Source organism: Trichechus manatus, unplaced genomic scaffold, assembly GCF_000243295.1.
Source record: "Trichechus manatus latirostris isolate Lorelei unplaced genomic scaffold, TriManLat1.0 scaffold00122, whole genome shotgun sequence".
Taxonomy (NCBI): domain Eukaryota; kingdom Metazoa; phylum Chordata; class Mammalia; order Sirenia; family Trichechidae; genus Trichechus; species Trichechus manatus.
In genome coordinates, this window is record NW_004444058.1 from 968,782 (window position 1) to 983,505 (window position 14,724).

Here is a 14,724-nt window from a genome sequence, read left to right on the forward strand (position 1 = left end):
ATGGATGGATGGGTGGGTGGATGGATGAATGGATGAATGGATGGATGGATGGGAGGGTGGGTGGGTGGATGAATGAATGGATGGGTCGATGGATAGATAGATAGATAAATAGATGCCGTTGAGTTGGCTTCAACTCATGGCCACCCAATGTACAATAGAACAAAACGTTTCCCAGTCCCGTGTCATCTTCAGATCACCAGCATGTTTGAGTCCATTGTTGCAGCCATTCTGTCAGTCCTTCTCACCAAGGGTCTCCCTCTCTGGTCCTCTACTTCATCAAACATGATGTTTTCCTCCAGCAATTGATCCCTCCTGATGATGTGTCCAAAGCAAATGAGTCAGACAATATTCTGTTGTGATCCATAGGGTTTTCATTGACTAATTTTTGGATGTAGATTGCTGGCTCTTTCTGCCTAGTCTGTCTTAGTCTGGAAGCTCTGCTGAAACTTGTCTACCATGGGTGACCCTGCTGGTATTTGAAATTCTGGTGGCTTTAAACAATAGGCATTGTCTCACAGTTCTGGAAACAAGTGGTTCCAAATCAAGGTGTGGCAGAGCCACAATCTCTCTGGAGGCTCTAGGGGAACATTCTTCCTTACCTTTCTCAGCTTCTGGTAGCCTCAGGCATTCTTTGGCCTGCAGCTATAGCAATCTCTACCTCCTGTTGTCACACACTTTCTTCCCTCTATTCCTTTTCCTCTTCTTTTAATGACACGAATCATAAAAAGACTAGGGTCTACCCTAATAACCTTAACTTATGACTAGGGCTTAATTTATAGTTTAACTTACAACTTAATTTAACTCATAACATCTTCAAAGTTCACATTCACAAGTACTGGGGTTTAGAACTTCAACATATGTTTTTAGGGGACACAGTTCATCTGTAACAGTGAGTGTTTGGCAGGAGGGGCCAAACATTGACATAAGACTATGATTTTCACTTTCTGACTGTAACTCTAAGCAAGAAGTATGTGCGCTCAGAACGCCCACACACACACCCTGAAGTTTCAGGGAAGAACACCCTCATGATACTGTGCTGCAGCTGACACTTTTTAGTAGAATCTATTTTATTATTAAAAGGTGCCAGTAGTGACTTAAAGGAGCCCTGGTGGCACAACAATTAAGCGCTCGACTGCTAACCAAAAGGTTGGTGGTTTGAACCCACCTAGCAGCTCCGTGAAAGAAAGACTTGGTGATCTGCTCCTGTAAAGATGACAACCTGGAAGACCCTATGGGGGAAGTTCTGTTCTGTTACATGGGTTGCTATGAGCTGAAGTTGACTCAATGGCACACAGCAACAGTAATTTTAAAATAAAAATCATATTAAGCCAATAATAGAAATTGATTGATGTTTATTTAATAGAGGATTTACAGATCACGGCAACATTTCAACTAGGGAGTCAAAAATGTTCCAAAGGTGAGAAAACCTCCAAAGACTCTTATTTGTTGTTGTTGTTAGGTGCTGTCGAGTCGGTTCCGGCTCACAGTGACCCTATATATACCACAGAATGAAACACTGCTTCGTCCTGCGCCATCCTCACAATCATTGTTATGCTTGAGCCTATTGTTGCAGCCACTATGTCAATCCATTTCGTTGAGGGTCTTCCTTTTTTTCACTGACCCTGTACTTTGCCAAGCACGATGTCTTTCTCCAGGGACTGATCTCTCCTGACAACATGTCCGAAGTATGTAAGACATAGTCTCGCCATCTTTGCTTCTAAGGAGCATTCTGGTTGTACTACTTCCGAGACAGATTTGTTCGTTCTTTTGGCAGTCCATGGTGTATTCAATATTCTTCGCCAACACCACAATTCAAAGGCGTCAATTCTTCTTTGGTCTTCTTTATTCATTGTCTAGCTTTCGTATGCATATGAAGTGGTTGAAAACACCATGGCTTGGGTCAGGTGCACCTTAGTCTTCAAGGTGACATCTTTGCTTTTCAACGCTTTAAAGAGGTCTTTTGCAGCAGATTTGCCCAATGCAATGCGTCTTTTGATTTCTTGACTGCTGCTTCCATGGGTGTTGATTGTGGATCCAAGTAAAATGAAATCCTTGACAACTTCAGTCTTTTTTCCATTTATTGTGATGTTGCTTATTGGTCCAGTTGTGAGGATTTTTGTTTTATTTATGTTGAGGTGTAATCTATACAGAAGACTGTGGTCTTTGATCTTCATCAGTAAGTGCTTCAAGTCCTCTTCACTTTCAGCAAGCAAGGTTGTGTCATCTGCATAACACAGAGTCTTGTTGTTAATGAGTCTTCCTCCAATCTTGATGTCCCATTCTTCTTCATAGAGTCCAGCTTCTCGAATTATTTGCCCAGCATACAGATTGAATAGGTATGGTGAAAGGATACAACCCTGATGCACACACCTTTCCTGATTTTAAACCACACAGTATTCCTTTGTTCTGTTCAAAAGACTGCCTCTTGACCTATGTACAGGTTCCTCATGGGCACAATGAAGTGTTCTGGAATTCCCATTCTTTGCAATGTTATCCATAATTTGTTATGATCCACACAGTCGAATGCCTTCTCATAGTCAATAAAACACAGGTAAACATCTTTCTGGTATTCTCTGCTTTCAGCCAGGATCCATCTGACATCAGCAGTGATATCCCTGGTTCTATGTCCTCTCCTGAATCCGGCCTGAATTTTTGGAAGTTCCCTGTTGATATACTGCTGCAGCTGCTTTTGAATGATCTTCAGCAAAATTTTACTTGGGTGTGATATTAATGATACTGTTTGATAATTTCCGCATTCGGTTGGATCACCTTTCTTGGGAATAGGCATAATGCGGAGTAGACCAGGTAGCTGTCATCCATATTTCTTGGCATAGGTGAGTGGGTGCTTCCAAGAGTCTGAAACTTGCTCTTGAACGTCAAGTAACTAAAGCAAAGGAAGAAACGATGAAGTAAAAGAACTGAACAGAAGATTTCAAAGTGGGGCCCGAGAGGACAGAGTAAAGTATTATAATGACATGTGCAAAGACCTGGAGATAGAAAACCAAAGGGGAAGAACACGTTTGGCATTTCTCCAGCTGAAAGAAATGAAGAAAAAAATTCAAGCCTCGAGTTGCAATAGTGAAGGATTCCAAGGGGAAAATATTAAACAATGCAGGAAGCATAAAAAAAAGATGGAAGGAATACACAGAGTCATTCCACCAAAAAGAATTGGTCAGTGTTCAACCATTTCAAGAGGTAGCATATGATCAGGAAGCGATGGTACTGAAAGAGGAAGTCTAAGCTGCACTGAAGATATTGACGAAAAAATTTTGACCTGCAGAGCAGTGGTTCTCAGAATTTATTATACATGAGAATCACCTGGGCATCTTGTTAAAATATAGATTCTGATTCAGTATATCTGGGGTGGAAGTGCAAATTCTCAGCAGGGGTTCCAACCAGAACAAACCGGTTGGAAGCCCTGATTCAAAGGGACACCTGTGGGCAAATGGCCTGGGTGGGTTACCCCAACTCTATGGATCCCAGAAATCTGGATTCCAGGTGAATTAATATGGTTTCTTAGTAGTGACTTACTACCCTGATTTCACTGTCCAGTCATGCCCTTGGTGACCTCGTGGGCACATACCGTGCCCAGCTCCTGTGTGAGTGCCTGGGATCCCACTGGGGTTGGCAGAGCTTGCCAAATTATGTCTTAGTTATTTATCCAGGCTGCCATAACAAGAAATACTATCCGTGGGTGGCTTTAAAGAACAGGAATTTACTGTCTCTCTGTTCTGGAGATTAGACGTTTGAATTCTGGGTGTTGGCAGGACCATGATTTTTCTTTCTGTCTGTGGGCTCCAGGGGAAGATCCTTGTCTCTTTCAGCTTCTGTAGCCTCAGACATATCTTGATGTTCCTTGGTTGCATGTAGTTGTATCTTCACATGGTGTCTGTCTTCCCCTGTGTGTGTCTGTGTCTTTTTATAAGATACTCTTCAGAAGTGGTGGTTAAGAGCTAGACTGCTAACCGAAAGGTCGGCAGTTCGAATCCACCAGCCGTTTCTCTATGGTCACTGTGAGTCACAATTGACTTGACGGCAACGAGTTTGGTTGTTTTTTCGATTCAGAAGTGGAGGCAGTGGTGGTTCAGTGGTAAAATTCTCACCTTCCACGCAGGAGAAGACAAATTAGGAAGAAAGGCTTGGTGGTCTGCTTCCAAAAGTCAGTCAATGAAAACCTTATGGATCACAATGGTCCCATCCGAAAGAGACCAATCGTGGGGATGGCACAAGACTGGGCAGTGTTTCATTCTGTTGTGAGTAGGTTTAGGACCCACCCTGCACTAGTATACTAGCATGGCCTCATTAACATAACAAAAGAAGCCCCCTATTTCCAAACAGGGTTACATTCACAAGTGCAGGGATAGGACTCCAATTCAGTTCATAACAGTCCATCCTCCAGCCCCTCGAAATTCTGTCCTTCCCACGTGCAAAATATATTCAGCCCATCCCAGCATCTTCAAAAGTCTTAACCTATCCCAGCATCCTCCTGAAGTCCCAAATCTATTAGATTTGGTTGAAACCCTGGGTATAGTCCAACCTGGGCAAAATTCTTCTTTTTCTGGATCAAACACCTTCCTCTTCCCCAAGACCCCTGTTGCCCACAGGCCTGAGCTGCCCAGGACAGGTGGGGATGAGCCTGTGTCTCGGGCTGCCCTCCCAGGGCATCCCTTGCTACCCCCATCCCAACACTCCCAGGTTCTTAGGAGTTCCCCTGAGTACATCAGCCCGGCTCATCCCCTGCCACATGGGGGCTTCTCACTCTGCAGTCCCACAAAGATGGCTGTTGGTGGAGGATTCCATGGAGCTGGATGTTATGGATTCAATTATGTGCTGTAAATCTGTGTTGTAAATCCTAACCTCTATGCCTGTGGTTATAGTCCCATTTGGGAATTGGTTGTCTTTGTTATGTTAATGAGGCAGGATTAGTGTAGCCAGTGTCTTGAGTCAGTCTCTTGAGATATAAAAGAGATTAAACAAGCAATCAGAAAAAGCAGAGATGGGGGAAGACACATACCAAGCCACATGAACATAGCCCAGGAATAGAAGCTCTGAAGACCCAACAGAGAGAGAAAGCCTTCCCCCAGAGCTGGCGCCCCGAATTCAGACTTCTAGCCTCCTAAACTGGGAGAAAATTAATTTCTGTTTGTTAAAGCTACCAGCTTGTGGTGTTCCTGTTGTAGCAGTACTAGAGAAGTGAGACACTGGAATTCCTTGGCGTATGTGAGGCCCTGGCCAGCTGCTGAAACCCTGCAGGGGCAGGCTGGCCCAGGTCTCCTGGGAGTATCCCTAGAGTTGCCATGGGCTTGCCGGGCTTGCAGAAAAGCTGCCCCAGGGGAAATGTCTCCCAGGACTTCCTGACTCCGAGAGGCTAGGTGTTCGTTCCAGGGACACTGCCTTTTGCTGTGGCTGATGGCCCACCTGTGAGTGCAGTGGCACTAAGATATTGGCCTGGGGTGAGCAGGAGGCTGAACTTCTGTGTGCCAGGTCTCTTCCAGGTGGGGGCTCCCACCTGGCCCTCCCCAGGAGGGCTTTGGGGGTGGGGCTGGACTTCCTGGCCAGGGAGAGACAGGGTGGAGAGTTGTGGGAGCTGGCATAATGTCTGTGTGGTTAACAGTGGCACCCCCGTGCCTGGACTGCGGTGGGTCCTCAGCAAACATTTATGGGAAGAATTAATGTAGGAGACATGCACCACTCCTGCCTCTGCCCACTGCCCCTCCCCAGCATGGGCTGGTTGTGGGGCTGCTGCACAGCTGGAGCACAGCTGGCTGGAGCCCTCCCAGGGCCTGCTGGGACCCTCTTGATGGGGAAGGTGGGGTGCTATGAGCCCTTCTGGGACTTTGCGGTGTCAGGAAGGAGCCAGGGGGCAGGGACAGGCCCCGAGGCCCTCTCCCCCAGCAACCTGTAGTGAGGACTGGAGAGGTGCTAGAAGTGTAGGATGGAGAGAGGCCTTGGGGGTATCACACCATCCCCCAGCACAGGTCATCGCACGTGCACAGAGCGTGGGGGCTATCTGGCGAGACTGAGTCTAGGGGCCATGGGAGCAATCCTGGAAGCTCGAGGAGGAGGTAGTGCTTGAGGGGCCTTGACTGACTCTTGGAGCTGCATGGAGGGGAGGAGAGGGCAGAGCTGACAACCCTCCCCTCTTCATTTTCCACCCGTCCCTTCCAAATGATCTTGTGGGACTAAAACAGAAAAGGAGTTTAATTTTTAAAAGTGAGGATTTATAAGAAGGACTTTGTGATCTGCCCAACACCGTGAGAAGTGGCCAGGCCTGGAGGCCCTGAGCCCACTCCCTCCCTGGCTATCCTGCCAGCCTGGCCCCGGCGGAACAGGGCTCCCTCCCCCGCTGAGGGGGTGCAGTTCCACCCTTAGGGTGCTCCATGGCCCGGTGCCCTACTGGGCCATCTCCCGAGCCTCTGGGGCTGGACAGAGGCCCAAGTTCCGGTCCTGCCCCGATTCTCACTCCCTGGTGGGCCTAAGCCAGCATTTTCTCCCCCATGTCTGTGAAATAGGGCCTTCCCTAAGGGTGGTGGCCGATGCGTCCAGCAGGGCCACTCTGGTTTTCTGTGACATGTCACAGCGCCCCAGCGTGCAGACCACTGAGAGGCGAACAGCTCGCAGGGCCCTAACTCCTTTGTGCTGGGGGGACCCTCCTGGGGCATGGGGTCCTCTGAGCCACCGTGATGCCACCTGTGATCCCAAAGACCGGCCCATCTGACCTCCCAAAGTCTGGCTTGGACATAGCCATTTCCTGGGTCCCTTGGAGTGAGTGGCACTGTCTGGGGCTAGTCTGAGGGACCTTGGAAATTGCTAGCCCAGCCACAGAGGGACCATCCAGATCTGATGTCCTGGACTGGTCACTGGGGCAAGGTGGGCTCTCTGCCCTCCTCCTGCTTGGCCTCACCCCTTGGCCCTTTTGGACAGAAGCTGTTGGGGGGATCCTGCTGTCAGTGTCTCTCCCCATGCTGGCCTAGTGCCCCCTGCCCGCTCCCACTTCCCCAGCCCTGCCTGCCAGCCCAGCTCTGCCCCATGTGTGCCCCAGACCTGGGTCTCATGCCAGGACCCTGAGGGGCTGGACAAGGAGGCTCCCGCCTGGCCCTCCAGCCTGCCATGCCACCTGTTCCAGCCCTATCCCCAGCTCCCATGGACAGGGGAAGACCCTGCAGGAGGCCACTGCTGGCAGTGTCTAGGGGTGCCAGGAGCCAGAGCCGCAGCAGAAATGTGGAGAGCGTGAGGCTGGCCGTGAGAGGGGTCCTGCAAAGCCACAGAAGCGAGTCTGTGAATGTTTCCTGAGCCCCACTGAGACCCGAAATAGCTGCAGCCTGGTGAAGGGAGATGCCTTGCTGGCCCAGAGGGGCCCATGGGGTGGCCTGAGCCCAGCAGGTGGTACAGGATGGGTGGGGAGGGTGACCACTGCTCCCTCCCCAAATTCAACAGCCCCCACTCCACTGGACCCCCTGGGCTGCATGCATGGGAGGGGCCTGATTCCAGGGTCCCAGAGGCGTGGGCTGAGGGAGCAGAAGCGAAGGCTGTCAGCACTGAGCTGGGCATGTGGAATGGCAAGGGCTGACCCAGGGGGCTTCGAGCAGTGACAGACTGAGTTAGACTCAGAAACTAACCAGGAAGGGCAGGGGCAGACGGGGGCTGGGCAGGCACAGACGTGAGTGAGGTCCAGCAGAGGGGACGGCGACCGTCGGGGTCAGAGTCGGTGCAGGGAGCAAGGTCAGGGCCAATGGGACTGAGAAGGAGTCGGGGCGCAGGTGGGGTGGGAGGGATTATGACGGGACAGGCACTGAGGGACAGAGGACAGCCTGGGCTCCCCCAAGCACCCTCCTCTTGGCGGCTGGCTGGTGACTTCTCACCTTCTTGGCCGTCTGCCCGATACCTGGCACTGCTTAGCCCACGGAATACAGTCGGGAACAAAAGAGTGCCCTTCCAGAACTTGCAATCTGATGCGTGCTGATGATAACGATTGTCTTATTTTCTTAGTGCTGTTGTAACTGAAATACCACAAGTGGGTGGCTTTTACAAGCAGAAATTGATTTTCTCACAGTTTAGGAGGCTTGAAGTCTGAATACAAGAGCCTCCTAGGGGCGGGCTCTCTGTCCGCTCTGGAGGAAGTTCCTTGTCTCTTTTCGGCTTCTGTTCCTCGTTTCCTCAGCAGTCTCCACGTGGTTTGCATCCTCCGCTCTGTGCTCCCTTCTCTGTCCCTAATCTGCTCTTTTATATCTCAGAAGGAATTGGTTTGAGACACACCCTATGCTGACATGGCCTCATTACCATAACAAAGAAAGTCCTATGGCCAAATGGGATTAACCTAACCTAACCGGTTGCTGTCGAGAGTCAAGTGGATTCCAACTCACAGCGACCCCATAGGACAGAGTGGAACTGCCCCATAGGGTTTCCAAGGAGCAGCTGGTGGATTCGAACTGCCAACTTTTTGGTTAGCAGCTGAGCTCATAACCACTGCACCAAAAGGGCTCCCAAATGGGATTACATAGGTTACATTGTTGTGTGCCATCCAGAACTGCCCCATAGGGTTTCCTAGGGTGAAATCTTTCTGGGAGAAAATCGCCAGGGGTTAGGATTTACAACACATATTTTTTGGGGGACACAATTCAATCATCTAAACGACAGACAAGGTCATTCCCTAAATGCTCTGCGGGAATGAAGCAGGGTGGGGAGCAGCGGCCCCATGGAGGTCTGGGGACCTCCCTGAGAAGGGCCGGTGGAGCTGAGGCCCCAGTGAGGAGGGGAGCTGGCTACACAGGGATTGGAGTGGGCATGGTGGGCATGTCAGCATTCTGTCTGGCTGCCCCAAAGCTCTGCCTACTGCCATCCAGGCTCTGCTGCTGCCTACTTCTCTCTAGAAGTGCCCAGTGTCCCCTGAGGGCTCACTGGGCCCCCTCTGGGAAAAGTCACATACCACCTGTTACCTTGTTAAAAGGTCCCCCACCCTCACTCCTGCTCTGAAAGCATGGCCATCCTGGCCACTGGAGCGGAGCAAAGGTGAGCTGTGGGAAGATGGGAACAGTGAGAGCAACCAGCCTTGCCCGGGCATGGGGCACCGGGTAGCATGGTTGGGGCTGGAAGTGAGCTGGAACATGGGGTGTAGGATGGCCATCTGGGGTTGAGGGTGAGCCAGGCAGGATGTGGGGTGCAGGATGGCCAGCCGAGGTTGGGGGTGAGCAACACTCTTTTCCCCTCACCTCCCGGCCATGCTGAAGGAACTGTCCTGCCTGGTGGCTTCTTTGACTGGAATTGAGGAGAGAGGGCCTGATGGACAGGGATGTAGGCTGTTGTTAGGCCTGGCGCCACCCTAGGCACAAGTCTCATGACACATGGGCAGGGCCACCATTTGCACATCTCCAGGGCACCCTTTACATGGGCTGCACCATGGACAGTACCTCTGGTACAGCGCTGAGGCCCCTTTCAGAGAGTAGGTATGAGCAGAATGCAGGGGGCAAGAGCAGTAGGTGCACCTGTGGACCTCCTGGTGGAGAGGGGCATGAGGGGATGCTGGTGTTGGGAGAAGGGGCAAAGCCCAGGTCACCACGTCCTAGCCAACTATCCTGGCCCTGTCCCCAACTAAGGGCTTTCTAGAAGGAAGGGCTGCAATGGCCCCTCACCATGCATTGTGTGAGGCTCTAGGGACCTAGCAACCAAGCCAGCCTCAGGGCAGTGATTTCAAAACCTCACTTAATCACGGGAACCAGATCCTCAGCCAGCCCTAAACCACTGACTGGACCCTGAGGTTTGACAGAGTGGCTGGTGGGCTTGGCACCGTGTGATGCACTTGCCCTCCACTGGCCCAGCCTCCCCAGCCACAGCACAACCCTCAGCTCACAAGTCTGGGCCCATGGCAAGCTGGGGCTTGGAGGCTAGGGCCCTGCCAGCTGAGCCACTCCCAGGGTCTCCAGCGACCAGTGCCCACCTGCCTCCTCCTCCCCAGTGCTTGGCTGTGCCTGATGCTTGGCACCATGGTCTTGGCTTGAGCTCCAGATCCACACCCAGGCCTCAGATTCTGCCCCGAAATAGTGCCCTTCCTTTGTCTGGAATGCAGCCCCTCCAGGAACCAAGGACAAGCTGGCACTGGCAGAGCAGGTCTTTGACCCTGTAGGAAATTAGGTTTCTAGAATTTGCAGTTTTCTATTCAAGTATGGCCCCCACTCGCTTTGAAGAGTTTGATGGCTCTGGCATAACAAATATGATTAGCAGGGACTCCTGCTGGCCTACAGTGGAATTGCAGCCCTGTTCTATGAGAACCTATAAGTAACCTGGCTGAAGCAACATGCCCCAGAATTTGCACAGTGGGGAGTCAGGCTGTCCCCAACTGCAGTAAAATGCTTCTGATCTGGTTGTGGGCAGGGATCTAACTTAGGCCCTGGTAGAGAAAAGAGCCTAAAGTCAGAAAGGGGCAGATATGTTGGGCAGTCTTGCTCCCTTAAAATGACATTGATCAGTAAGACTTCTCAGCATGGGGATTTTTTTCTTCCTTTGAGAAAATATCACTTCAATATTATAGTAGAGGTAAAAGAGAAAATGGGGCTTATGGTGGAGCCCACTTTGTGGGAACATATTTGTCCATCATTGAGGGGTGTTTGTACAGAATTGGGGGAGGCTCTTCCCTCCACTTGGAAGCAGATTCCTAAACCCTGTCTTCTGATGGATGCCCTCAGCTGTGCTGAATTCAGGGCTTGGTCCTAATGTGAGGGCTGTAGCCAGGCGTAAGCCCACTGCCACACCCCACACAGGGGTTGCTGGAACATGTGTTCCCGGGCTAGGTGGCACAGTGACTCGAAAGGCCTGGAGCCCTGGCCTCACAGGCTGGCCTGCCTCTGATCTGCACAGTCCAGCGCCGGGGAATCTGCCTTGCTCAGCTTTCCGAGAATCCACATCACAGGATGTACACGAGGACACTGCACTTGGCTCCCGGCTATGCACAGCTTGGAAGCATCTGGAATGCTACAGGCACTGTGGATTAAAGCAGAGAGAGGTCAGGCTCAGGAGAATACAAGGTTGCCCAGGAGCCAGCCTCCCCCACTGCACCCCTGCCCCTGCCCATGACCTCTTCACTACTGGGCTCCAGTGAGCCCAACGCCTGCTTGTTCCGTGCTCACCTCAGGGGCCTGCCTGGTGGGGCTGATTTGGGGGCCCCTTTTCTTACAGTCCTGCAACCAGCTTCCAGGGCCCTCCTGCGGCCTGCGGTGCCTGCCCAGCCTGGCTCCTCTGAGCTGGGCTCTGCACCCCCCTGTGTGCCTGCAGGCCCTGCCAGAAGGTCTTCTGGTTCCTATTAAGTGTCCTGAGCAGGAATGCAGTGGTGTTGTTAACACAAATAAACAGAGCACCCAGGAATGCAGGCCAGCTTGGGCAAGGGATGGAAGCCTCTGGATGATGGCCGGTGGCACGGGCAGAGCCTGCTCAGGTGGCTGCCAGGACGGCTCCAGTACTGGGGCCTGGGCAGCTCGTGAGGCAGATAAGTGGGGAGGGGGCTCAGTGGGTGAGGGAGCCAGTGAGACAGAGCTATGCTGCTTCCTCCGCTCTAGCCTGCACTCCGGTGCTGCTGGGACCAGGGGTGGTGTCCTGTAGGTGGATGACCCTCCCCTGGAGCTGGCACTGCCACCCTCAGGTGTTCTCTACCTCTGGGGCTGGCTTTGCCTCAGGAGGGGTCCTCAGCACGTGTTCCCCACCGACGAGCCCCACATGGGGAAACTGAGGCCAGTATCATGAGTGTTGTGGTTTATTTCTAAATAAAGCAAGTGTGCTTTGAGGGAAGCATAGCTGTCTGCAGACAGTATGGCCTGACCTTGTCGGGGCCTTGGGGGCAGCTCCTGTGTTCCATTTGGGGATGCTGTGGGAATGGCTCCTGCCCAGCACTGCTTACCCCCATGCCTCTGCTTTTCGGCGGAGCCAGCTGTGCTGTGCCAGGCGTGCCGCTCCTGGATCCCATGCACAATGACAGAAAGGAGTCCCCCCCAGATGGGACCAGCCCGTGCTGGTGTCCCCAGGGCCTGTGATGAGAATGGAGGCAGTATCTCAGGTGATGACTGGCCCCTGGCAATGCTTTGTAAATGGCCTTGCGTTTATTCTGGGCCAGACATGGCTTTGGGCAGCTCCGCTGGGCAGACGCCACTTCCCTGTGGCACAGCCTGTGTGCATTCTTGTGGCTTTCCTCCCGGCTCCGGCTGGATCCCTTGCTAACCACAGAGGCGGTTGCCAGCGACTTGACTGTAACCAAATTCCCTCCAAGGAGCCAGCTGCTGCTGTTGCCGGAGGCCCAGTGCCCACCCTGGGCCAGCTGGAGAGGGGTGACCCACTTGATGGCCACCCTCGTTCCCAGGCTGAGTCCGTGCCCATAGAGACTGGGGTTCCGTCCCTGGCCCTGTGGCATTACCAAGAGCTGCTGCTGGAAGGGGCGGGATTCTGGGTGTGGTCAGGTGGTAAATGTGGCCTGGCCCGGCCTGGGGCTGCCCAAGGGGCGCTAACTGGGCTCCTCATGCCTGCAGCCTCTGGTCCCCACGCTGGCACCTGCCCTGCCGAGAGGAACTGGCTGCTGGCAGTGTGGGGCGACCACTTGCATTGCCTGCTGGCTCCCACCCACAGCAGTCAGTGGGGCTCTGGGCCCTGGGGGTGGCCTGCATGTACATCCCAAGGATTGGGCCAGAGCAGCTGCCCTGTCGGGAAGGGCAGTGCCGGGCGCTGTGACCTGGGAGACTGGCCCGAGCCCCACCTTGTGCTGGCAGTCACAGCCTGCTGGGAGCCAGCTCTATACTGTGATCCTCATCCCAGCCATGGGGCCTTTCCCAGTCCTGCATTGCCCCAGTGACCATGTACAGTGGGGTTACTATCACCCCATGTCACAGGGTAGGAGACTGAGGCACAAAGAGGCCATGCAGCTATTGAGGGGGCTGGGCTGGAACAGCTCTCTGGGAGGTAGTGTAGCCTGAGCACTGGCCGTGTGCTGGCCTGCTGTGCTGCTGGTGCACAGATCTCCTCCAGTTCCAAACACTGGGCCCCCTGCCTGCCAGTCCCCCCACCCCAATGCCCAGGCACCCACATTTGGGAGTAGGGTGCCGGGCCCCCCTCCCCGTTGGTCTGGCTCGGGTCACCAGGCCCTGCCCTCCTCCTTTCAGGCCTCCAGGGGCTCTGGGGGCTTTGTGCCCTGCGCTGGGCTCTGTAGAGGCCGGGCCATCCGGCAGAGAGCCTACGTGCGCGGTGCTCCTGAGGGCTGGGGCTGGAGGGTCCAGAGACAACCGGGGTGCGTCGTGCCCTGCAGGTGGGCCGAGAATGCAGTGAACCAGAGGGGGATGGCATTGGCTGATCCAAAGCCCTTGCTTCTGGGACAGGGACCACAAGGTTGTGTCAGACTGTGGATGCCAAGGAGGGGCCTGGAGTGGCCTGGAGGTTCCACATGGCTTCCCAAAGGAGGCCATCCCCTTTGTCCCCTGTGTCCCCTGCACCTCCTGTTCTATGCCTGTCCTCCCTGGCTGATCTGGGTCCCTCCCCTATCCGTCAGCCATCAACTCCTGCACCCTGGGCAATGGTGGCTGCCAGCATGACTGCATCCAGCTCACAGCAACACGGCACCGCTGCCAGTGCCGGCCTGAGTACCAGCTCCAGGAGGACGGCAAGCGCTGCGTCCGTGAGTCTGTCCACCCGCCCATGAGCTCACACAGGGACAGGGACAGGGACGTGCCTTCCCAACGGGCTGCTGGGGCTGGAGACGCCCCGGAAGGTGGCCCGGCTGGGGTCTTTAGAGGCACTGGCTGCTGAGAGGCTGGGTGAGGTGTCCAGCCCCAGGGCACAGGTGATGGGCTGGGCTCAGGGAGCATGCTAGGGGACTGGAAGGGCCTCCGTGCATTCCTCAGTTCCAGAGATTCCTGGAGGGGTCCCACCCTGCCCCACTGTGGGTCTGTCTGTGGGTACAGGGGACTTGGGGTCCAGCCTTGGGTGAGGGGTGGCCAGGCCCCTCTGGCATGTGTCCCGGGATCTCTAGGCTGCTCATTCAGAAGGACAGAGGAAGAGGCATTGCCGATGGATAAGGTGGGGCAGGTGCAGTGGACCCTGGGTGTGGAAATGAGGCTGGAGGGTGGGCAAGTGATGAGAGTGTGTACCCCTCACCTCCCCGCCATGGCCTGCTGGCTCCTCCCCACCAGGAAGGGGTGAGGGTGGGTGTGGGAGGGGCCAAGGCTAGTAGTGGGATGAATATCATAGGGTGACAGGCCCAGAGAGGGGTGCTCAAGCCACCAAGGGTGCTCAGTTGGCCAGCCTGGCACCTGAGCCTAACAAAGGGAAGAGGTGGGGGTGGGCTCCCCGCCTTGTTTCCTGTCGTTGGTGGGGTTCCCGGGAAACCTGGCTCTGGATGAAGGTGGGCATTAGGGAGGGCCCTCCTGTCTTCAGGTGAATCCTGGTGGGAGTGCAACCTTGTCCTGAAATGGTGGGGTCTTCTCAGGGATGCCCACTGGCCAGAGTGGGGAGGGGCATGAGCACGTTTGGGGCCTCACCTGGGGCAGGTACACCCGGCCCTGACCTCTCCCTTTTCCTCTGCCTTCTGTGGCCCTGCCCACAGGGAGAAGCCCATGCGCCGACCGAAATGGTGGCTGCATGCACACCTGTCAGGCCAGCCGGGGCCTCGCCCACTGCCAATGCCACGCCGGCTATCAGCTGGCCGAGGACCACAAGGCCTGTGAAGGTGGGCCCACCCTGACCCACCCACCTTCTGTC

At 54.1% G+C, this 14,724-nt stretch overlaps 1 protein-coding gene across 1 annotated transcript in view; it reads left to right on the forward strand.

Annotated features, from left to right (window-relative positions):
- The window catches only part of MEGF6 (multiple EGF like domains 6), a 137,874-nt gene that overhangs the window by 99,412 nt on the left and 23,738 nt on the right, over positions 1–14,724 (forward strand). The window contains exons 6-7 of the mRNA XM_004384453.1: positions 13,517–13,642; positions 14,570–14,692. Coding sequence (XP_004384510.1) covers positions 13,517–13,642; positions 14,570–14,692 — 249 coding nt within the window. The remainder of the gene's footprint in view (positions 1–13,516; positions 13,643–14,569; positions 14,693–14,724) is intronic.